Genomic DNA, 25087 nt, shown 5'->3' with positions numbered 1-25087 from the left:
GTAATGACTTTCTTAGGTAAACATTTCAAGAGTGCTAAGGCTTTTAATATAGAGAAATAAGATACCTGGAGGGAAAATAGGGATATCTAAAATTCAAGATGTCCTCTTGGACTGCTAAGCTTCTTGCACTGAGTGTTGAATACAGACTGCGTTGTTCCCTTCTGAGCATTTTAGCAAGTGTACCAAAACCCCTTGAGTTTTGTGGTTAGCTTCACTATAGAACTTTCTCATGAATGAACTGGCCAGCTTCAGAATGATATGCCTTATTCATTCACAGAGACTAAAGTTATTCACCAGCTCTCTTAAGAGATCCTGGTGAGTGTCTTACTAAGGGCAGAAATGACGTTTTGTATTTTTGAATAGAATCCCTCTATAAGCTCCCTAAAACATGCAGCGTCTCCACCCAGGGTGCTGGGAGCTGCGTGCCACCAGAGGGCGACATGCGCTCAGAGTCCAGGGTCTTGGGTGTTACACTTCATTGGGAGGAATGTCACAGTGTTGCCCGTTGAGGAGTAATTGCATTGAAGGTTGAATGAACTATGGAAAGCCGTGTTGTGAGTAAGTGGTTGCTTTGTGGTTATGTGCTCTTTTAGGAGTAATACAAAAATTACATTTTATTTTTTTTATTTTTTTTAAAAATTTTTTTTTTTTAATGTTTTATTTATTTGTAGGAGAGAGAGAGACAGCGTGAGCAGGGGAGGGTCAGAGAGAGAGGGAGTCACAGACTGAAACAGGCCCCAGGCTCTGAGCTGGCAGTCAGCACAGGGCCCGACGCGGGGCTCGAACCCACAAACCGCGAGATCATGACCTAAGCGAAAGTCGGACGCTTAACCGACTAAGCCACCCAGGCGCCCCAAAAATTACATTTTAAACCTGTAATTCAGACTGGCCACCTTTTCTTAATCTGCCAGAATAACTAGGCAGATTCTGTGAATTTAACATTAGAATGACTTTTAAACATTAACATATTTACATTTAAATATTTAACATGAATTTTTCTTTTACATTAAACTTTAAATTTTTGGGGGGGGCATCTGTGTATATCAAGGTATGTATATATAGGCAGATGACAGTGTTTCATCTGTTTACTCTTCACCGGGGTCTACTGTTTTCTTGGCTACCGAGTCACTTAATATGTTTCTGGAATTTATGTATGAGCTGTGGAGTTGTATTGCCTGTGATCTGCTGTGTGACCTTGGACAAGTTACTTGTAGGCTCTGAGCCTTGGTGCCTTTACATGTTAAGCTGGCATAGAGCACTTGTCCTGTCTCTAAGGGGACATGAGCACCTTGAGATTCATGAAACATTCTATAAATATGTTAAAAATGTCACTGTTAATGATAATATAGCAGTAATTACTAGTAGCATTAGTATTGTATTGGAAGACCCTGTATAATGAAACTCTAATTTTCTGATTAGAGGGAGTTCTATAAAGTGACGTGGTTAGGATTCAGAAACATGTCTCACTTCTTTGAAAATGTGCTTCCCCTTTTTTTTTTGGTTTCATAATTTGTGTTAGGACTTAGCATGAAAGATAATAGAAAAAATGACCAATTTCTGCAGTTGCAATGAACTTGGGGTTTGCTTTTGCTGAAGTTGTAGTTAGGCAGACCTGGGCCCTGGACTGCACATCCTGTTTCCCCACATCTGCTTGGGAAACTTGAACTTCACCCTCTTTGATTCCTTTTTCTCTGGAACTGCTAAAAGGAAATCTAGTTCTTTCCACTTTCTTGTAGGGAGGGGAGGAGCAGCTGTCCCGATTGGGTGCGGAGTCTGAAGTTCAGATTTGTGTGTCTAAGTAGTCTTGGTATTTGGCCAAAGCCCACTGAAAACTGTAGTGCGCATGGGATGAAGGCGTTTGAGGGCTTCGTCCTGCCCTTGTGGTTGGACTGTGGTCACAAGAGTGAGAGTGTGCTCCACGACGGGCTGGGCCAGGCCTATGCATGCTTCCGCTCATTCTACAGGCACTGCATTATTCCTGTACCCACAACCTCCCTTCTGCTTCCCATATCCTCAGCTGTTGCTTCTGTGTTAGGGCTTGGCTCATGTTGTAAGAGAAGCAAAAATATAAGCCTCAACCCCCTTAATGTTTACTTATTCTAGATTTTTGCTACTTGGTTTTCCATTCAGTGTAGTGTGAGATAGAAAACTTGTAATGCTTAGGACGGGGCTGAGAGACCTGTGCTGCACAGTGGCCAGGCAGGTAGTACAAATTAATGGTAGGCTGTTGCGTCCAGGGCCACTGAGAGGTGACTGGGGAGGGGGCATGCCCTTTCTTAGTAGAGTGACCCATCTTAGGGACTGTTGTTGGTTATGGGGGGAGGGGGGGGCACGACCACTTGATTCTAAGTCCTGACTGAGTCTGTCACTTGCAACCTACAGGTGAGATCCACATTGCTGACCTCAAGGCTGAGGGCGAGGTGCCCCTAAGCTTCACAGAGCACCCAGACTGTTTCCTTCCTCTTGGCTTCTTTCCCTGTTTGTGTGGGTTGTGAAGGGAGAAGCAGCTGATTTGTTGGGTCCCCCAGGGATATGGATAGAAGGAAGAGTCTGAAGATGGCAGGAAGAGCTGCCTTTTCACTTCTCTGTTTGGTGCCCAAGGAAGCCAGCTTTCTCCTGAGTAATGAAAAGGCCAGAGCTGCTGCCGAGGCGGTGTGCACATTTCCTCTTGCCCTGCTGTCAAAACAAACCATCATACACCAAAACCTGAAAATTACATGGTTGCCTTTTCTTACCTGCTTAGAGTATTCATGAAGTACTTTCTGGATAGCTGTGTTGAGTTCTGTGATTTCTTTGCGTGGCATAGGCCCAGAGTCCAGAGCAGCTGTCTCACTCATCCCTGGCACAGGCCTCCGGGGCCATAGTGGCTCTTGTATTAGTGTGGCTGAAGAACTCCCACCATCATGTGAAAGAAAATTTCGGTTTCAGTCCTTGCTGGGCTCGTTCCATGTTCTTCTTCCTGCAAGCCTAGCTCCATAGGTCAGGGTCTGTGTTCCTTTTGCTCACCAGCACATCACCAGTCTCTAATGCCATGCCTGGGGCCCAACAGGTCTTCAGGAAGTATTTACTGAATTTGTTTATTTTAGGGGGCTCACTTACAAGCTGCTGGGACAGTGAACTGGAAAGGAAAGGCTTCTGCAAGATGGGGTTTGGGAGGGTAGGGGTCAGTGCAGTCACCTGTTGGCTCTAACATTGGTCCAGTTTCAGCTATGCAAGAAAACGTGTGCATGTGAAGGGAGGAGTATGGCTGACGAGAGAGTTCTCAGCTATAAAATCGGCAAGTCACTGCATTTCTTTAGTGGAATTTGGACAGTTGACTTACTCTTGATGAGAAAGAGTAAATTTCCCCATTTATAAAATGGGCATTCTATCTCTTCATGGTGTGAGAATGACTTGAGACCATATCGATAAAACACTTAAATGTTTGTAGTGCCTGCACGTGGATGGGTACTCAGTAAACACTAGCTGCTGTTATAACTGAACTCGTGTGTTTAGGGAGGCAGTTAAACCCTGGAGACACGGAAGGAATGTGGTTCCTTGGTATCACTGTGGACACAAAACACACACAACTATCCTTCACACAATCCATATATCCATAAAGCACAGCCAGAATCTTATCAGGCTTTTTATATTCTTTGAGTTTTACCAAGACTTTATCCTCAGTAGGGGAGCAGTCAGATAGGACTGGCCAACCCAAGGCAAGGTGGCTGTACTACTACCACATAGTAAAGGAAATCATGCTCATTTCAGTGCTTAGGGTTTTTTGGGTTTTTTTTGTTTTTTTGTTAGTGGTGGTATTGTTGTTTTTGGTTTTTATAAATGTTCAGTGTAAGAAAAAGTCAGTTTTAAAAATTAAGGCTCAGGATAACAAAGTCAAATGAGGCAAAAGTCAAGCAAACAATGAAAACACACCTGGCTGGCTTCCCACTGAGATGTGTGTGGCAAATTTTAGAATTGATGATGCTAATCACAGCCCCGCCTAAGCCCGTTGTACTGTAGAAGTCACACAGCTTCCTACTAGACACCCAAAGGGGGAGTTGCCAATCTCTCAGAGCTACCACTTTCTTCTTTCTTAAAGTACAGGACCTAACATGGGGCCCAACATGGGGCCGGATCTCAACTGAGACTGTGACCTGAGCCTAAACCAGGAGGTGGATGCTTAACTGAGTGCCCTTTAACTAGCACATTCTGTTCCTTGTACCACTTTAAAAACTCCTTTAATTCAGGTAATTCTAGCTGAACAAACAAGTATCAGATGTAGTTTTGGAAAAAGGAGGAAAAAACCTTTGCAATTTCCATAAACAGTTTCCATATTAATATTGGTATGTTTGCAGGAATAATCTCTGATTTTTCTAAGTGTGACAGTTTAACATAGTAAACAATATTTAAGTTAGAAAATCTGAATCTTCAAGTTGAGCAACCTGACCCTTATAGTATATCACATAAACTCGAGGTTGATTCAGACCTGGATTTGAATCCTGGCTTTGCTGTCAAGTTGCTGGTGGTCTCAAGCTAGTTACTTGGTCCCTCAGTGTCATTTTCATTGTACAGTGGCCTTACTACTAGAATCTACTTCATTTGGTACCATATGATAAACACCTAGTAAATGTCATTCGTTACGTTCATGGCTGGATCACTTTGATTGTCAAGTAGGATGAACCTAATACCATGTTTTAGAAATTTCTTTCCCTTCCTTTCATCTGTACGTTCCCTTCATTTTTTGTAAGAGGCAAGCAGTAAAGCTTCCTGACCCATACAGTCATGACTTTTGGATATTAATTCACTAGTAGAGACCTGACACTTTCCAAAGACTTTTGGAAGGCTTTACTTTCTAATTTACTTTTTGTGTGACTTCTATTATCATACAGTTACATAGTTTTCAAAACTCTGTTGTTGTTGTTTTTTCATTTATATTTAAATGTTGATGATTTAAGTGAAGAATAGCAAATTCAGGTTTTGGCATGGTACAGATTAATGACAGTTGATTTATATACTCAGAGGAATTGTTTTAATTTTGTTTTCTTATCTATTACCTTCTCAGAACTCAGAGCTGTGTTATTTTTAACTTAAAAAGAAAGTCCTTTTTGCTGTCATGGGAAATGTTTTGTTTCTTAGATGTCTTAAAAGCTAACGGTTCTCAACTTTGATTCTAAGGATGAGAGCCTAGGAAAACCTGCCCTTTTTCCTCATCAAAAATCAGCCATCTCAAGTATCTTTTGGAAATGTACGTAGGGAATCATGCATATTTAGGAAGATTTTTCTTTTTTTTTTTTTAATAGTTTATTTATTTTTGAGACGGAGAGAGACAGAGCATCAGCGGGAGAGGGGCAGAGAGAGAGGGAGATACAGAATCTGAAACAGGCTCCAGGCTCTGAGCTTGAACGCGGGGCTTGAACCCACGAACTGCGAGATCATGACCTGAGCCGAAGTTAGATGCTCAGCCGACTGAGCCACCCATGTGCCCCAGGAAGATTTTTCACAAGTGAATACTATTTATATTTAAGTCTTCTGAGTTTGTGGTTAATAGTCCTAGTCTTACTACTTTTTATGGTGATTCTGAGTGATCATATACAACAGGCTTATGTTCTCATTAGCAGTTTAGACTACTTTTTAACTTAATGCAACTTTTGAAATTCATCCAGATTTTCATAATGTGCCTTAAGTTGCAAGTCATATGACTTGCTAATATCACTACTCTATGTATTATCCCTTGTTACTTATTGATGCTGTAATATGACTGTTTTGAATCTAGATGTGGCCATTTTGTTTAATGTTGACTAGGAGTGATTAATTACATTTATAAACATGTCTTTTTAGTCTCCGATTAAAAAGCTATTGAAGAGCTTTATTTGGTATATGATATTAAGTTCTTTTAGTTTGCTGTTGCTTACAGTAACGAGTCATTGGTTTTTCCCATTCCCTTTTGTGGTATTGTTTTATAATGAAGGTAGTATATTAAGACATTTCTTAAAATAGTAGACAATCTCATCGAGTATCTTCTAATTTCTAGAGGAAGCCTGGCTCCCAGATGTAGTTGTCACTTACTTTCCTTTGTTAAAAAAGACCTGTGGTTAGTTTTTATGGACCATTAGGTTATTGGGTGATTGAATAAAAATTGAATTAGGCTTAATCTATCAAGTTTATCCCCATCTTTTCCAGAAAGAAAAAAATATGACAAATCTCCCTGATAATGAAGACCATCTTCACATTTTGGATATCTTTATATAGATTGGATAGCGCCCTTAGTGATGATTATTTGCAACAGAGTTTGTAACGATTTCAGTATTTTACCACTCTGAGTATGTCCAAAGTTCATGAGGCCAGATGCACAATGCTGCTATTTGGAGGACATTACTGATTTTTGAATTTTGTGTCCATTCATTGTCTCATTCTCATTATAGAAATTATTCTTTTAATTTGCTTTTTGTTTTTTAAAAATATTTTTATGTTTTGTCGAAGTACGATGTTATTACAGTCCAGTGCTGTACGGTACCCTGTGACTAGTTTCAGGCGTCTTGTCATGTTTGTACATGTAGCATGAGATGCACTGGAGACCTCATGAAGTGCCCGTTAGCCCACGGCTCAGACCTTTGTCCCATTCGTCTCCGCAGAACGGAGGTATATTGAGCTTCTTCTGGGGAGCAGAGAGCTTAGGTTTGACTTTTAGGTCTATGCCCTAGTATCTTTGAGACATTTAACAAGTTACTTAACCTCAAGCCTTAGTTTGCTCAGTCATGGCATGGTAGTGAAAGCATTAGAACGGGGCATACTGTATAGGAAGCACTCATTATATATGTGAGCAGTAGCCACTGTTCATTTTGGAATACATCCTTTGTATTTTCTTGGACATTTGTGTACATGTATATGAACACTTAGTAACAGGTCGGAGGACATACATGGATTACATGCTGCAGAATATTTTGCAGGATTTTTTCCCCTCACTGCTTAATATTGCCCATTGCTTTTTGCTTGTTTTTGTTCTAGTTGTGATACTCCTTTCTTTTAATCTAATAAAGTTTTCTAGTTTGCCAGGTTGGTGGGGGAAGATAATCATTTTATGCAAACTCTAGTAATGTTGCCACATCCTTTCAAATGTTTATTCCTTCTTCCCATTAGCTAAGTCTTGAGAATGATGCTAAATAATAGTGCTGGGGCCAGCATCCTTGACTCTTTAACTTAGGAATGAAAATATTTCTGGAACTTTACATTTAATCAGCTGTTAGATTGTCAGATACTTTTACCATAGTAAGTAAGTACCAGTGTATGTTGGGGGAGGGGAACAACATGTAAACTCCTCCCACCATTGTCTGCCCCCATCTTAACTTGTTTTTGCATTTTGTTTCGTGTAATACAGAGTTGCTTTTCCTCTGTGATTACAAATATCTGTTGAATCTACTATATGCCAGATAGTGTGGTAGATGCTGAAAACAAAACCATGAAAAAGACAAATCTTTGACTTAACTGAGTGTCTGGTCTAGCAAGTATTAGAGGAGGAACAAGTTCTTTGGTAATTCTTTTCCTGTGATTTCATTTTCTGCATGTTCATTCAGTGACCGGTCTGGCTTATCCCTAGAGAAGTAGAAGTTTGGCTGGAACATAGGTAGCCATGGCTGGTTGGAGTGGGGTGGGGCAGCAGGCTTCCTGGTGTGTCTGTGTGTGTGTGTGCGCGCGCGCGCTTTCCAGGTAACCATGGTGCTGCTTGCGCTTCCAGGGACCTTGATTTAGTGATGCTGGGAGCAGCAGAAAGAAGGGACTTTGGAATTAGGTTTCCTTCTTCTGCCACTTGAGATCTCGGATGGCCATCTTCACCTCAGTTTACTTATCTCTTAGATGGGAATAGCGCTGCCTACTTCAGAGTTTGTTATTGAGATTAGAGCTAATGTGTATGAAACACCCACTGTCTGCTCAATTAATCTTTTCAGTTACTACTGCTGCTACCTGTGGCTGGAAATTTACAACTGTTAATATTATTTTTGCCACAATTAACATGTTTTAATTTATGCCATGGCTACTAGAATTCAGATTCTTGATGTCCTGGCTTGGTGCTTTTATTCTGGCCTTAATTTTATGTACCATGGCTCAATTTCTCTCTCTCTCTGTCATTTCTCACTTTCACTCTCTCACCCACTCACTCTTCCATGTCCTGTTTGCCTCTGTGTGGTTGAAGGCTGGGGGTGCATGCTGTGGACTCTGGAAGTCTTATTATCTGTTAGGAAGTACTGGTAAGAAAAGTTGTCTGTTACCACTCCTGAAGACTCCAACTCTCCTTTATTTATTTATTTATTTATTTAAAAAAAAATTTTTTTTATTTATTTCTAGGAGTGAGAGAGACAGCGTGAGCAGGGGAGGGTCAGAGAGAGAGGGAGTCACAGACTCTGAAACAGGCTCCAGGCTCTGAGCTGGCAGTCAGCACAGAGCCCGACGCGGGGCTTGAACCCACGAACCGCGAGATCATGACCTAAGTGAAAGTTGGACGCTCAACCGACTAAGCCACTCAGGCTCCCCTCCTTATTTTTAATTCCATCAACCCTGGCACTATTTCTTTCTTTTTAAAAAACATTTTTTTTAATGTTTTTATTTCTGAGAGAGAGAGAGAGAGGCAGCGTGAGCAGGTGAGGGTCAGAGAGAGAGGGGATACAGATTCTGAAGCAGGCTCCAGGCTCTGAGCTAGTTGTCAGCACAGAGCCCGACGCGGGGCCCGAACCCACGAACCGCAAGATTATGACCTAAGCGAAAGTCGGACGCTTAACCGACTAAGCCACCCAGGTGCCCCTCCAACTCTCCTTTATAGTGCTCGAGGTGGTAAAGGATGTTCCTGTAGAACCTCTCAGAGGTCTGTCTCCTCTTCCTAATGAATATTTGAAACCAGTAGCTGGAGATCTAATAACCACGAAGCTATGTTGTGAAAGATGCATGTTGCATGGAAGTGACATTATAGCACAAGATAGCAGAATACTCTGATTTTATAAACATCAGGAGTGGAGGCCGAAGAGCCCAGAGAAGCTTGGAGCTCACACAAAAGGTCACTGAGTCCTGTGGGAGCAAGGTCAAGGTTACCTTCCCGAGTTCCTTTGACATACTGTGTTGCGCTGCACTTAACTTGGTTTGTTTTCCAGGGTTTATGTTGTGGCAAGAGCTTTATTAATTAGCTGAGTGATCTTGGACAAGCAATTTAACCTCTCTTTGCCTTGGGTCCTTATTTGTGAAATGGTGATGCTAAAACTAGCTCATAGGTAAGAAAGATTAAAAGAAATAGTTCCTGAAACACATTTATTGCACTGACTGTAAGTTGAGTAATGCTCAATAAATGTTAATTGTCTTTATTACCACCTGTATATTTGCCAAGATATCTTTATTAGTGATTTTTCAGAGTGATTAAGTCCTTACTATGTTATTTTATGTTTTAAGTTTTCATTAGAAGGGTCTGGAAAAATTTGAATTTAAGGTCAAGAACTTTCAATTTTCAATTTTTGTTGTGTCTGCTTTGGTCACTTATCAGTGCTAAGACTTTAGTAATGACTAGAATAATTGATACGCACTACAGAAAACTTATTCTGAAAAATAGATTTTTGATCAGAATAGAAACAGTTCCATCTGGTGAGGGCTAGTCTCTTGGTATCCAGAATGTTTCAGAAGGTTGAGCACAGAGTGGTGTACCTGATGGAGTGATTTATTTTTTTTCCCTTGTGACCAAAGAATTGCCTGACATTTTCATTGCTTATTGAAGATGACAATCCAGAATGTGTAATAAAACTGAGAGAAATGGGTGCCCCTTTTTGAATCTTCTGAGGCAGGAGGAGGAGCAGTCGCCCTTGAAAAAGTAGGGGTGCTTTTCCTGGAAGAAGGGAGAAAAGGTGGGCTGGCAGGGAGCTGGCCTTCTCAGAGAGGGGATTTGAGCCTTACCGGTAATCATACATCTTTGACTTCCCCTCCTTTGCTTGGTGGCAGGCCTCTTCCTTCTGCCTTCCTTATTTATACATCTTTAATTAGATAGCAAAATGTCACTATTTGCGGAAAAACAGAAATACACACGAAGCAACCACCCTAAAAATTCCCATAGTTGCGTTGCTGAAGACAAATTGTCTTGGCTCCGAACCCTCCCTGTGGACCTTTGTCTCCCTGTAAGCTTGCCCTGTTTTCTCTGGTTTGATCCATTAACGTGGCTCCCCATTTCACAGGTGATCTGTCGGTTGCTGGGACTAGAATGGGAGGACTGTTGGAGTATCGTGCTTCCCTCGTAACTAGGGCACTCGTATCTTCCTGCGTGAAGAGGATTTCCATGGGCTGTATTCTCAGAATTACTGGAGCAAATGATCTGAACATCTTTAAGACTGTTTTGAGATAATAGGAATTATTCCCTAAGGGAATTGCCAATTTTTATTCCTAAAAAGTAGTACGTGAGACTATGTCTAGTGCCTAGAAGAGGGCCTAGCAGTAGTAGGTATTCGAGACCTATTTATTGATTAGAAGGTAAATGAATGAGGGGCGCCTGGGTGGCTTAGTCGGTTAAGCGTCCGACTTTCGCTTAGGTCACGATCTCGCGGTTCGTGGGTTCGGGCCCCGCGTCGGGCTCTGTGCTGACTGCCAGCTCAGAGCCTGGAGCCTGTTTCAGAGTCTGTGACTCCCTCTCTCTCTGACCCTCCCCTGTTCACGCTGTCTCTCTCTCTCCTAGAAATAAATAAAAATATTTTTAAAAAAAAGGTAAATGAATGAATGAGGCTGCTACCTATTTCATGGTACTCTTCTTCTGTGTGGCTTTTTCTCCCCGTTTAAAACAATTTTTTAACGTTTATTTTTGAGAGAGAGACAGACACAGAATCTCAAGCAGCTCCAGTCTCTGAGCTGTCAGCACAGCACTTCCCTGACGAAGCCACCCAGGCGCCCCTTGTAGATTGTTAGCTTCATGTAGCCTCCTGTCCTTGCAGTATAGTCCTCTGCTCAATTCCTTGAACTACACCTGGGTTTTCCACTTTTTATGTGCTTGTTTAAAACTACTTTGAAGTAATTTCCTACTGCTGCTGTAGCAAGTTATCAGAAATTTAGTGGCTTAAAGACAACACAAATTTATTCTCTTGGATTGTGGAGGTTAAGATCATACTGGGCTCTGATCAGCCTGTCCTTCGGGCTGCATTCCTCTGCATTCCTCGGGAGGCTTTAGGGGAGAATTCATGTACTGTGTTTCCCAGCTTCTAGAGCCACCTGCATTCCTTGGCTTGTGCTCCTCTGCTGCATCTCCAGAGCCAGCAGAGAATCTTCCAGTCTCTCCCTGACTCTGGCTCCTGCTTCTCTCGTCACCTCCCTTTCCCTCAAAAGCACTCCTGTGATTACATTAGTTCCACACCGTAATCTGGGACAGTTTCTCCTCTCAACCCCTGGAGCTACAAAGTCTCTTTTGTCATTTAAGATAACGTATTTACACATCCTGACTTTGGGAGGTGGCTATTTGGGGGTGGCAGACATTATTCTATCTCCCACATATTTCTTTCTTCTTTTGTTAATCTGTTTTGAATTTTAACTCCTCTGCAAGATTCTTCCCGAAAGACACTTTCTAAAAGGAAATATTTAATAATTCCCTTCAGTCTTCTGTCTGTTCTTGCTAAATGTTGACCTTCTGAGATAATTTTCCTTTTTCATACATCCAGATTATTTGTATTCATTTATGTCTGTCTCACTTAATGGCCATCTCATTGAAGGCAATGACTGTAGTTCAGACTCCTAAATTTCCCTAAGTTTTTGCCTTTGAATTATTAAGTGTTAAACTAATATTTATTAAGCTTCACTTAGTAAAAAACAATTATTGTTTTAAAGAAATGGAGCTTAATATTTTTAGAGATTTGTTTATAGGGTGAAGATGCATTCCAATTTACTTATTTAAAATCACGATGTCCTGTTGACAGTTATTTGAATTAATTTGTGAGATAACATCTGACAGACAAATGGGAGCACTGCTCTAATTTTCTAGAAGTTGATTGATGCAGAGCATTGGGGCCGGGGCCGGGGGGGGGGGGGGGGGGGGGGGGGGGGGGGGGCGGTGGGAGGATCTGTATGTAGGGAGCGTGAGCCCTGGATGTCTCTTTGTAGGTGCATTGAGCGTGTCTGACGGGATGTACCCAGGAACTGGTGCTTAGAGTTAAATAAGCGAGCTATCTTCCTGTTTTTTTGATAGTGGAACCTAGAAAAGGCCTCTGGGTGAAAACCACTTAAAATGTGAACCAAACTTCATAATAATTAGTAGGGGAGTGGATGGAGAGTTTTGAGTGGGGAAAATATCTTGAAAAATAATGCTAAAATTATAAAAGTATATCTTAAAAATAATTATTTCTTAATAATAAAGAAATAATGAAGTATATTATGCCCCATATATATATAAGTATATAATTATTCATATAGCAGGGATAGTGTGCTTTCAGATTGGTATAATGTGACCTGATTTTCCAGGATGATCTTCTGAGAAGTTAATAATAAAACATCTTTTGTAATATCCTTCTGTTTCTTTTAAAATTGGCACAGAACCTACCTATTCCCCTTTCCCCGCCAGTAATTTAAGGAAGTACTGGTTTTATTTGGCAATCTGTTTGATATTCTGAAAGGAGTGGACTTGGTACTATTTGAATCTGGCCTGTGTTGGAAAATACTTCCTGGTTGAAAATAGATTATAGGTATAATTGATGGGAGTACAAGAAAGTTTCTATAATAAAATTTTATATTTCAAAACCCTAAGTCCTTGTATTTTCTAATACACTCTTCACTTAATTCCTAATAATTACAAGTTGAGACCACAGCTCAAGGAGCTGTGGTTAATTACAAGTTAACAGACCCACTTCAGGCCCTTCTGCCTTCAAGTTAGGATCTCCGATATCTATAAGCTGAGTCTGACGGATGCTCATTGCCTATGAGATAATGGAAGGTTCAGACATCCGGACCTAATTGCATTGCTTCCTCCTCCATGTTGTCAAAATGTTGTATAGCTTAAAAAAAAAAAAGTTTGTTTCTTTACTTATTTATTTACTTATATAACCTCTACATCCATTGTGGGCCTTGAATTCAGAACCGCCAGGTTAAGAGTCACCTGCTCTTCTGACTGAGGCAGCCAGGTCCTGCGTTTTGAAGCTTTGTGATTTAGCTGTCTTTTCTGCTTATTTTTCTAGAAGGTGAACTTTTTGAGTACAGGAGCCAGACCTTTTAGATTTTTCATTCCTCACTGCCTACCATGGGTACTTAATAAGTGCCTTTGCAAGTGCTTTTTCCTTCCTGGGGCTTAATTTTTAGCACATTACCCCAAACCAGTGGTCATATGTGAATGTGTTAAAAAGAAGGGTTTTCCTTTATGAGTGCAATTTTATGCATCTCTAAGTCAAGCAGAGCCTGCTGCTTAAGTTAGGGGAGTCAGCTATTTATTCTTTTGTAGCATAGTTTCATCTTATTTTAATGATTCAGAAGACACTTTTAAAAAAAGTTTTATACATGTGGATATGATGCACATTACTGACTAAATTGATTTACTAAAAACTGACGGCATTATTTTCGGGTTACTCCTTTTCTCTATAATCTAAATGTAAGCAATGTAGTACTTAATTGATTTTGATATTCTTACTTTTCTTTGGATTAGATCGAATCCAGAGACATTCCCTCTAGTTTGCTTTCTTTTTTAAATGTTATGTTCAATCTTGATATATTGTAATTGAATTATTTCTCTTGTTTTAAATGAAGAAACCCAGAGGTCCTTTTGAGATCTGTCCTAGATAATATTTCTTTGTTATGAGTCAACGTGTGTTTAGCCAAATTTAGGGTAGGGTGACTAAGAATCTTGTAATAAACTGATTTTCATGATCTGAATTGTTGGGTAGTATCTACCATCTAATCAGGGATTCTTATCGTGGGATTCTTGAGTTTCTTCTCAGAGTCCACGAACTCTCTGAAAAGTTGTGCTAGATTTATGTGTGTATGCATATTTTTCCTGTTTATAGCTATTCAAATCTTAATTGAGCTTATGGATTCTCAAAGGCTAAGAACTTCTCATATAACACATAAAGGCCAGTACTGTGATTATTTAGTTCTTCTTGCATAGTGTTTGTAGAATTGCACAGATATTAAACACTTGAAATTGATGTTCCATTGGTTGGCTTGGATCCTCTGAAAGGTTGCATAAAAGGACGATTTATCTTCCCAACTTACCCCCTCCTCCTGCCTGTCCCTAATTCGTGTCATGTGGGTCCCTGTGACCTTTCTCTGACCCCTCTGATCATCAGTCTGTGGTGGCCATTTCTAGGCCATGGTAATGACAGCACGTAGTTCCTGTGGCAGTGCTGAGCCCTACTAAGACCCAGGATATACTGTCCCCTCTGAACTGTGTCCGCTTTAAGTTTTGTTCCTTTTTGGTGCATGGCTGTCATTTTTCATGTTTATCTTTTCTAATGCAGTGAGTCTTGGATCAGCAATCCAGCCTCCTTGGAGTGGGTGACTTGATAAACTGGCATGGTAGGATTAGGTATTGAGGGAGGCTCTGAGTGTGAGAGTGTGAGGGGATAAACAGTGGAGGGAGCCCTTGGGGTTGGTAACATCTGTTCTTGACTTTCAGTGGTCGGTTTCCTTTTCTCCTGACTTCTGATATTCCAGAGGGCCAGTCGAGCTGGTTATGATTCTGTCTAAAGGCATAGACAAAGGAGACACGAATTCTCTTGAAATGGTCATAGATTCAGCTGTCCTAGTAACTGATTTCCTTCCTTTTCAGTAAAGTGTTAACTACACTTCAATTAAAAAAGATTTAGGAACACTTTCTAAAATGACTGTAATAAAATATAGGGAAGGGAAGGAAAGAAGGCTTTAAAGCGTTAAACGTTCCATTGCTTGCTTCCTGTCCTCTGGTGAATGCTGCCTTGGACATGGCTGGTGCTCACTTCTCTTGCTTGTAGGTCGCCCCCAACGATGAAGCTGTGGTGACCTTGCTGTGTGAATGGGCGGTGAGCTGCAAACGGTCAGGCAAGCACAGGGCCATGGCTGTGGCAAAACTCTTGGAGAAGAGGCAGGCGGAAATCGAGGCAGAGGTAGGTTCACTTTTCTTTTTGCTGTCAGATGCCATCATTTGAAAATAACTTTTGGGGAGGATTTTTTTATTTTAATACTCCTTATGCTATTTTTTTTTCTCTTCAAGGAAAAAGGGAGAGTGTATAAATTCACCTAAAGACTACATATAGGATCTCTCTAAGTTGATGAAACCACTAATTTATATTTTGGACTAATTTAAAACTGTCTTTTTTTTGCCTTTTTATTTTTTTATTTTTATTTACTTAAAATTTTTTTTTGATGTTTTTTATTTATTTCTGAGAGAGAGAGAAAGAGAGAGACAGTGTGAGCAGGGGAGGGTCAGAGAGAGCGGGAGACACATTATCTGAAGCAGGCTCCAGACTCTGAGCTGTCAGCACAGAGCCTATCGCGGGGCTCGAACCCACAAACCGTGAGATCATGACCTGAGCCAAAGTGGGACTCTTAACTGACTGAGCCACCCAGGTGCCCCTTTTTTGCCTTTTTGAAAAGATTTATATTTTAGAGATTGCATGAGCAGGGGAGTGGGTCAGAGAGAGAGAGAATGGGAATCTTAAGTTGGCTCTACGCTCTGTGTGGAGTCCGTTGCAGAGTTCAGTCCTATTACCCTGGGGTCATGACCTGAACTGAAATCACGAGTCAGATGCTCAACTGACTGAGCCATCCAGGCACCCCTGAAATTGTATCTTTTAATTTAATTTAATTTAATTTTTTAGTGTTTATTTGCTTTGAGAGAGAGAGTCCCAAGGTAGCTCCATGCTGTCAGTGCAGAGCCCAGTGTAGGGCTTATCCCACAAACTGTGAGGTGATGAAATTGAATCAGGTGCTTAACTGACTGAGCCACCAAGGCACCCCTGAAACTCTATGTTTTAAAATAAAACTTTAACATCTGGTTTAGAACAAAGACCACTCCCTTTATGAAGTTAAGATACACATGCACATATATACATGTATATGTATACATATGCATACAAAATGTATATAATACATGCTAACTTTTGTGAATTTTTTAATATTTATTTTCTAGAGAGAGGGAGACAGAGTACGAGTAGGGAAGGGGCAGAGAGAGAGATACACACAGAATCGTAAGCAGGCTCCAGGCTCTGAGCTGTCAGCACAGAGCCTGATGAAGGGTTGGAACTCACAAGCAGTATTTTAGAACGTGAAGATTAGGGAAGGTGTTTCATTGCTTTTTTCTATAAATAGACTATTCTACAGTGAATTGCAATGATTAAACTTTAGTAACTAAGATTGAATTTTTCAAAGTTAGTTTCTGCTTTTGGATTGTTGTTGTGTCCTTTGGGCATCCCTTCTTCCAGCATGTTCTAGAATGAGTGTGTACATGTGTGCGCGCATGCATGTGCGCGCGCGCACACACACACACACATACACAGAGTCACCTTCAGAAGAGGTTCACACAGATTACTTTGTAATTTTAATAGGTGTAAATATATCCACATCTGAAAAAAAAAGTATTCTCTCAGAGATGTTTAAGATAATTGATTGCTAGAAGCGCTTGGGTGGCTCAGTTGATTAAGGGTCTGACATTGGCTCAGGTCATGATCTCCTGGTTTGTGAGTTGGACCCCTAATTGAGTTCTGTGCAGACAGCTCAGAGCCTGGAGCCTGGTTCGGATTCTGTGCCTACCTCTCTCTCTGCCCCTCCCCTGCTCACACTCTTTTTCTCTCTCTCCCAAAAATAAACATCAAAATAAAAGACAGTTGATCTCGCTGAACATCATTAGTTTCAGAATTTGACTTTTTTGAAGAAAGAGAGGATGGATTAGAGAAGTATATCTTAATGAAATAATATATTAATATTAAGGAATAGATAATGAAAATAGGAAGGGATGTTAAAAAGAATAGAAAATGGAGTTCTGATTCCTTTTGAACTGTTTCTTTTCTGGTCTTCTAGTGAGTTCTGTCTTGAATGCAGAAGTTAGGCAGCTTCTCTAGATAGGTTTCATCAACTATGGAGATTCCATAGGTTCTGAGAGATCTTAATTGGTTCAAGTGTGATGAGTGAGAGAAATGTATCAGAGGAGTTTTGTTAGTGCTGTCATTTGATACACCACTTCCCAACACTCCCCACACTCGTAAATACACTCACCTAAGCAAAAACGAACACAAAAATATCAAATTCAGTATACATGCTCAAATGTTTCTCAGATACTATATGTGCTATTTAAAAATGATAGTTTCACATTATTTTTAGTAGTTTTGCACAGGGATGAGTAGCTTCTTGTAAATATTCAGTAGGTATTTATACCATCTGGTGCAGAATTTATAATTTACAACAATAATATTTTTCATGGGTGTCTTTTGAAATTCAGTTCAGTGCATTTAAAAAATTTTTAACGTTTATTTATTTTTGAAAAGAGAGAGTGTGCAAGTTGGAAAGGGTCAGAGAGAGAGAGGGAGACCCAGAATCTGAAGCAGGCTTCAGGTTCAGAGCACAGAGACCAGTGTGGGACTCGAACCCATGAACCATGAGGTCATGACCTGAGCCAAAGTCGGATGCTCAACCGACTGAGCCACCCAGGTGCCCCTAGTTGTCCCTCACTTTCAGAAATTATATTACTCATGATACATAGCCCTCAAAGTACAGAAATCTCAATTAACTCTGCATGTTTTTTCTGAGAATTTAAATGTTAATAAAAAACTGACAAATTCATGACCCACCGTGGCTACATTGTCCTCCTAAATTAACTATGCTTGTTTATTTTTAACCTTAGAGATGTGGTGAATCAGAAGTCTTAGATGAGAAGGAGTCCATTTCTTCAGCCTCTCTTGCTGGATCTAGTTTGCCTGTTTTCCAGAATGTTCTATTAAGGTTTTTAGATACACAGGCCCCCTCATTATGTAAGTAAAGTTCTTTGCTTCTAGATCTTAAACAAGAGATTGACCATTTCTTGGGAAATAATGCTTGTTTTTTCCCTTACTTGCATCTTAATTAAAAGTTCTTGGTGCTGAATATAATGTATATTTTATTGAGCAAAATTGTGTTTTTAGTGGAGACTTCTATGCAGTTTTATAGTCAAGTGGGCTTCAATGATTTAAAAATTTCCAAAGTTTCAAAAATTTAAAAATGAGTCCCCTCATTCTCTAATATTTGGTGGTCTCCTTTTCCCTTTCTAGATCTTTCTTACCAAACAGGAGGAGCTAAGGTCTCGTGATGTTTCACTAATCACTGTTGTGATTAGGAATTTTCTGTTTTTGCTCTGTTTCCAAAATTTCTGATTTTCTAATTTCTAATAAGAAATGGAGGAAAAAAATCAAATAAAAGTACTTTCTTTATAACATAAGTCCTTGATGCAAGGAAATAATTTTACGCATGATTGGCTGCTTTCCTACACTTTATGGGTTGTTCTGTCATCTCCCATTCTTCCTTTTTTTTTTTTAGTTTATTTATTTTGAGAGGTGGGGATGGGGAGAGAGAGAGAGAGAGAGAGAGAGAGAGAATCCTAAGCAGGCTTCATGCTATCAGTGGAGAGCCTGATATGTGAGGCTCCATCTCACAAACCTTGAGATCATAAGTCAGGGACTTCATCAACTGAGCCACCTAGGTGCCCTGTCATTTCCCATTCTTCTATCTTTTATTCTACTGTTTGTGGGGAGTTGAGGATTTGGGAATTAAAACCTAGTGGGTTTATACATTAAGTCCACACTTAAAAAATAAGTTTGCATGCTAGGTGGGCTTGATCTTATTCTGAGGCTTTTGTGACAATGTACAATGGAGAGGGTCTTAGGATGGATAGTGATGAAACAACAAAAATGGCCCAGGGAAAAGTGGTAGGGGAGAAGAATCACAGACAGGGTGGGAGGGACAGGTTTGTGGTGAAGAAGGAGGTAAAACAGCAAGAAATAGTACTATTTCCAGTTCCTCTGAAAAAGCCCTTGGTTTGGGTTAGAATGATGTTTCACATTGAGGTTTAGTTAGTTGGTGGCTGTTTTGGGGCTAGAGGGAGAGCAAGAGCTGGAGCCACACTGGTTGTTGGGTTGTAGGGGGCTGTAGCGAAACGTGCAAAAGGAAGCAGACACATGAAGGGACGGATGAGATCCTGGGGAGTAGATAATATATGGTCAGGAATGGATGTTAGCTGCTCTAACTTCTTTTGGTTCTTTTGGGAAGACCTTTCCCCTTTTATGCCTTTGCTTGTTTTTGATCTGGTTTCCTGCTGTGGGAGAAAGCTGTGCTGTTCATCTGTAGATGTTGTTTGTCATGGACTTCAGTGGTGGATGGCAGCAAACACTTAGGATTAAGTGTTAGGGCACGAGCTCCTATTCCCTAGATTCACCTGTTGGTCTCTGTTGGTGTCTGTGAATGTCATGGTACCATGGACTGAGCACTGAAGGACTGTCCTTAACATTTTTTAACCTCTTCCGAGGGTACAAAGTTGTAGAGTACAGCTGCAATATGAAAGGTCATCATATGAGTTAAATAGACTGGTTACACATTGGGCAAGACTGCAGAGCTCCATCCTTATGCCATTTTTATTCCATTTTCCTTTTTTTTCCCCCAGTAGATCCCACTCCCTTATCTTCAAGTACCTTTTGAGTTGTTGTATTACGAAGTCTTTGAATAAGTATGCACACACATCACAAATAGACTCCCTCAAGCTACAAAAAGCCATGAGCTGCTTAACAGTAAAACCAGAGGAAAGCAGTTTAGCTCTGCTTCTCTTACCCTCAAGTTGCTACTTGAAATTATGTGTTTGTATTAATTGAATGGTTGTTCATTTTCCAAGGACCACTGTCTTTAAACTTGAACTTAGCACACAGGATATTAAGTTTTAATTGCAGGGGGACAAGCAAAAGCCCTGTGCCACTTGTGCACAAATGCTGCTGCCTCATAGTAACTTTTCCAATAAATCCTTCACTTTAAAACAAAAATGAAAATATTGTTAAGCCTTCCTGTTGGGTGTTTTGTTTTGTTTTTTTCCTATTAGGTCAGGGGGACTGAATTCTGGATTTGTTTCTTTATAGCGGATCCAAACAGTGAATGTGAAAAAGTAGAATTTGTGAATCTGGTGCTGCTCTTCTGTGAGTTCATCCGACACGATGTCTTCTCCCATGATGCATACATGTGCACCCTCATATCTCGGGGAGACTTGTCAGTCACCGCCTCGACTCGGCCGCGATCGCCCGCAGGAGAGAATGTAGATGAGCAGTATCCAAAGGACCATGACATGAAAATGGAGGTATGGCCCTGAGAGTGGTGCCTTAGCCATGACAGCCACACTCAGCTGAGCGTCTAGTTTCATAAGGATTGTTGGGTGGTGGAAGGGTGATCACATTTTAGTTATATTCTCCATTTACAGAACTTCCTTATCTCTACCCCAAACTTGCGGGAAAAAATTGAATTACAGTTTTATATTCCACAATTTTCTTTCAGATACCCTAAAACTATTAATGAAAAGACTTGACAGTCCATAGCATTTTTTACTGGACAGGAATTAAATGCTTCCAATTTTTTGTGTTTATAAATTCCAGTTTCCTTGAATGTTGTGACATAAAATCAGACTTGTTTTGGCCTCAAGTCCCATTCTAAGGAGCATCTTTACCCCAATTCATTACTTCTGTCTTTCATACAAAATGGGAAATTCTCTTTTGTTCATAACACATCATATTTTCATATAAATTAACTAAAAACTTTATCTCTCAAATGTTGTGGAATTGTTCTTTTCAACAAATTATTTTATACTACTGTGAATACAACTTTGTAATTTTCTGCTGGTTTCTGGTGTTTTGGAGATCATTCAAGACACTTACAGAAGTCTTCAAGGCAGAAAACATGAAGGCGGTAATGAGAAAGAGTAGAAAATGGTGAGAGATTGTGACAGTTCCTTAAAGTCAAGTCTTAAATTGGTTCTGTGAGAGTTAAGTGAATACTTAAGTGTATATTTTTAAAACAGTCATTATCTTTGTAATTTAAAGACCTGACATTAGAATTGCCCATATGAATTCATAGTTTGTGCTCTTAAGATTTGATGATCAGATGGTGCAGGAATTTAAAAAAAAAAAAAAAAAAAATCCTTCCCTTAATGTAAATACTGTTGTTTCCAAATTTGCCCAGAGTAGAAGTTATAAAGGCTAAAAACTAAAGTTACTCTACCTGTTGATGCTTCATCTATGTTTCTAGTTTTTATTTTTATTTTTTCTGTTGTTGGAAGTCGAGGGACCTTGAATCTTGGGTATACTCTTAGATTTTTCTGAGAACAGTTGGTGAACATGTGACTGGGAATAGCCCAAAGGAGGGGCATTATGGCTAGTTTGTTTTTAATTAGGAAGTTTGTGTGCTCTTTCCTTCAGGTATCATGGAAGTTAATTTTTTTTTTTTTTTTTTTTTTGATCATGAGGATAAAGAATGACTTTGCAAAGCAATGAATGTCTTAAAACTTCTTTCTCTTTTTTGGGGAAAAGTGGATACTAGAGAGAGAAAAAACAGGATGGTTCAAAACATCACTGTCATATTTTAGCTTTAGTTTTCTAACGAACTGCAAAATTTACAGTGCAACTTTCTTTCTTTGGCAATTATCAGGAACAGACTATAATGGCGCATATGGGCATTGACTCAGGAACTACTAATATTTTTGATGAAGTAGACAAGAATGACTTTAAAACTGACTTTGGTTCGGAATTTCCAGTAGGTTCAACCTTCAAATTCTTATTGACTATTAACCCCTCCTCCCTGCTCACACCCCAGTTTGTCTCCATTCTTCTGTTCCTTGACCCTTGTCCTGGAATGACTTGCGTACTTGTGATGTGAATGTGCTCCTTCTATATTCCTTTCTAGTGCACAGTTACTCATCTTGTGTGATTGTCTCATTTCAGTTCATTCTTAGTTGCCTCCTTCTTGAATTACAACACTCTGCCCTCCTGGTTGACTGTCTTTTCTCTTTTGTTCATTTTGAGACCATCTTCTCTCAGGAATACATGAATTTAGTAGTTTCATCATGACAGTCCATGTTGATTTGCTATATATGTGTTCAGTTTTCTAAATAATAGCTTTCCTGTCTCTGGACTTGTTAGACTTTTTCTGTCTTATCTCAGTATGGTTATATAGTATTTTCTTCCTCATGGATCTAAATGAGGTCCTTTATAAAAAACACATTGTTTGGGGTATAGACTAAAAGCTTTATATCTGTTATAAATTAGTTTATTTTAAAAATTCACTTATTTTGAGAGAGAGACCATGTGTGTGCATGTATGCACACACTGAGGGAGGGGCAGAGAAAGAGGGAGAGAGAGAATCCCAAGCAGGCTCAGCTCTGTCCGAGTGGAGCTCGATATAGGGCTCAATCTCACCAACTGTGAGATCATGACCTGAGCTGAAATCAAGAATCAGACACTTAACCATAACTGACGGAGCCACCCAGGTGCCCCACTGTTATTCTTTAGTTTTATTCATTATTTATGTAAATGTTTTTGTGGGAGATATAGTTTACATGCTCCAGGAGGTGTAGTTTGCACAGTTCTTATGTGTGTATGGTTGTCACTTTCTTATCTTCAAAGTGGGGCATGATTGTTGATGGTGTGCTGTGGATCTGAATATGAATTTTGCGGAAATTAACAACATTTCTTTATATATTTTCTTAGTGGTTGAGGAAAAGAAAGTGCATGATTGCCCTGTGTGTATGAAGTTCTGGCATGTAGCGCTGTGTCGTGTTGCTCTCTTTCATTTACAATCTCCACCATTTGTTTTACATGACTTAGATTTTTTCTCCCATGCCTGGAGAATCCTGTGAGAATGCCAACCCTTCCTTGGGCAGAAGAATGTCGGTTAATGGTGAGAAGTTGCTTAAGAGAGAAAAACCCAGGGAGTTAATTTTTCCATCTAACTATGACCTCCTGCGACACCTGCAGTATGCAACACATTTTCCCATTCCTCTGGTAAGTCACTGCTTCCATTAGCTGGCAGCGTGATTGTTGCACTGTAGGGTCATTAACCATTGATTATTCCATTGTGTGCCTCAGTAACACTTATGAAAGGTGAGTTTTTGCATTTACTACTTCTTTTACAATTATCATTGGATGACATATCATGTAGTTCAAATTTGTGATGTGATACTACTGGCTAGGTAGATCTCCTGGAATTTTCTAGGTTACTATCCTCTTATCAGGAGCATTGGAGTCACTGCATATGATGTCTAAATGTGTTTTCCTGCTTTTCTGAAACGTCATTTACTGAGTAGCTCTTACGTGCACTGTATTGTGGGTAGGTACTTGTGGTATTATACAGATGAAGGAGAATGTGGGGGCATAGGAAAGATGAGTAAGATAGGAGGGGGACAAATGTAAAATGATCAACATTAAAATAAATGCAATGATGGGCGCCTGGGTGGCTTAGTCGGTTAAGCGTCCGACTTTCGCTTAGGTCATGATCTCGCGGTTCGTGGGTTCGAGCCCCGCGTCGGGCTCTGTGCTGACTGCCAGCTCAGAGCCTGGAGCCTATTTCAGAGTCTGTGACTCCCTCTCTCTCTGACCCTCCCCTGCTCACGCTGTCTCTTTCTCTCTCTCCTAGAAATAAATAAAAATATTTAAAAAAAAAAAAAAATAAATAAATAAATAAATGCAATGATTGAGTAAAACCCCAAGTGCCCAATGGAAGATAAACCATTTGGCGTTCTTGGGTCTCTTCCACTCTCAGAGAATAAGTATTAAAGGGGAGATAAAACATCTGATTGAGAAATTGATTAAGGCTTCGTGGAAGAGGTTGTGTATGACATGGACTTAGATTTTGATCTGTTGAATTTAAGAATTGATAACATATGAGAAATACTTGCCAGGAAATTTAGTGTTGGACTCACATTGAGTGATTGGCATTTTACTGAAGGGAAACAACCTTTGGGGTTTCTTGATATTAATGAAATTGTGCCCAATTCTAAATGTGTTTATATTCTTAGGTTACTATGTTTTCTCCTGGAATTTTAAGTGAAATGTTGAAGAGTCTTGTTTTTCATTGAATCCTATTATTAATATTATTTTAACAATAGTGTGATTGTGAGGCATGTATACTGTTACCCTCTGGATATCTTTGAGGAATTTTGATCTGCAAACTAAACATTTCTTTAAGTTTATTTATTTTGAGAAAGAGATAGAGAGAGAGAGCGAGAGAGCGCGTGCGAGAGAGAGACCTCGTGTGCAAGTGGGAAAGGGGCAGAGAGAAAGAGGGAGAGAATCCCAAGCAGTCTCTGCATTGTCAGCACAGAGCCTGATGCAGAGCTCGAGTTCAGGAACTGTGAGATCATGACCTGAGCCAAAGTTGGACACTTAACTGATTGAGCCACCCAGGTGCCCCTAAATATTTTCTTAATTTTTACTTTCTGTTGTTCTTTTGGAACTTTCAAAATCACTATATCCATAGATTTTTTATTGCAATTTTTCTGTCTAGAGCTATGTCAAAAGTTGCCGCAGTTCTTTCTTGCACATCACTGACTTAAATACATTTTTTAGTTATTACCTATGAACGAACGTAGGTAAAAATGAAAATCACTCATTTTCAACATAATGGAATAATCTCACTATTTAAGATAACAGAAAGTGTGGCCTGATATTTTTAGAGATGTGTCCTGGATAATTTATGGATAAACTATTACAATGCCTGGGATTTGATTTAAAATAGTTGGGAGTCAAGAATGGGGTTAGGCAGGTTATTGAAGTCTGGAGTTTAGTTAACAGTTAATGCACCAGTGTTAATTTCCTACTTTTGGTAAATGTATCATGGTTACATAAGGCATCAACATTAGGGCAAACTGGATGAAAGGTATATGGAGCTTTCTGTACCATCTATGTACCTTTTCTATAAATCTTAAAGTATTCCAAAATAAAAAGTTGGGCAATAGGGCAAATATGGCAGAATGATGAAAATGGCTGAAACTGGTTGAGGATTCTGTGTTTCTCTCTTGGGTAAGCAGAGCTTTGCTGGCCTCCCTCTTCCATGCATCTCATCTGAGTGTGCCGGGCACTACCCAAACATGGACATTTATCTCTATTTCATGTAATCCTTGGCTGCACATTCATTCATACCATCTAACATTCGAAAG

At 39.9% G+C, this 25087-nt stretch overlaps 1 protein-coding gene across 1 annotated transcript in view; it reads left to right on the top strand.

Moving 5' to 3' along the window:
- The window catches only part of MED12L (mediator complex subunit 12L), a 324782-nt gene that overhangs the window by 79987 nt on the left and 219708 nt on the right, over nucleotides 1–25087 (top strand). The window contains exons 12-15 of the mRNA XM_039241007.1: nucleotides 14913–15044; nucleotides 17777–17903; nucleotides 20028–20242; nucleotides 22758–22934. Of these exons, the coding sequence (XP_039096938.1) occupies nucleotides 14913–15044; nucleotides 17777–17903; nucleotides 20028–20242; nucleotides 22758–22934 (651 nt within the window). The remainder of the gene's footprint in view (nucleotides 1–14912; nucleotides 15045–17776; nucleotides 17904–20027; nucleotides 20243–22757; nucleotides 22935–25087) is intronic.

This window comes from Hyaena hyaena, unplaced genomic scaffold (assembly GCF_003009895.1).
Source record: "Hyaena hyaena isolate Hyena2069 unplaced genomic scaffold, ASM300989v1 scaffold_186, whole genome shotgun sequence".
NCBI classification, from domain to species: domain Eukaryota; kingdom Metazoa; phylum Chordata; class Mammalia; order Carnivora; family Hyaenidae; genus Hyaena; species Hyaena hyaena.
Note: the sequence above shows the minus strand (reverse complement) of the source record. Positions and strands in the feature narration are given on the sequence as shown.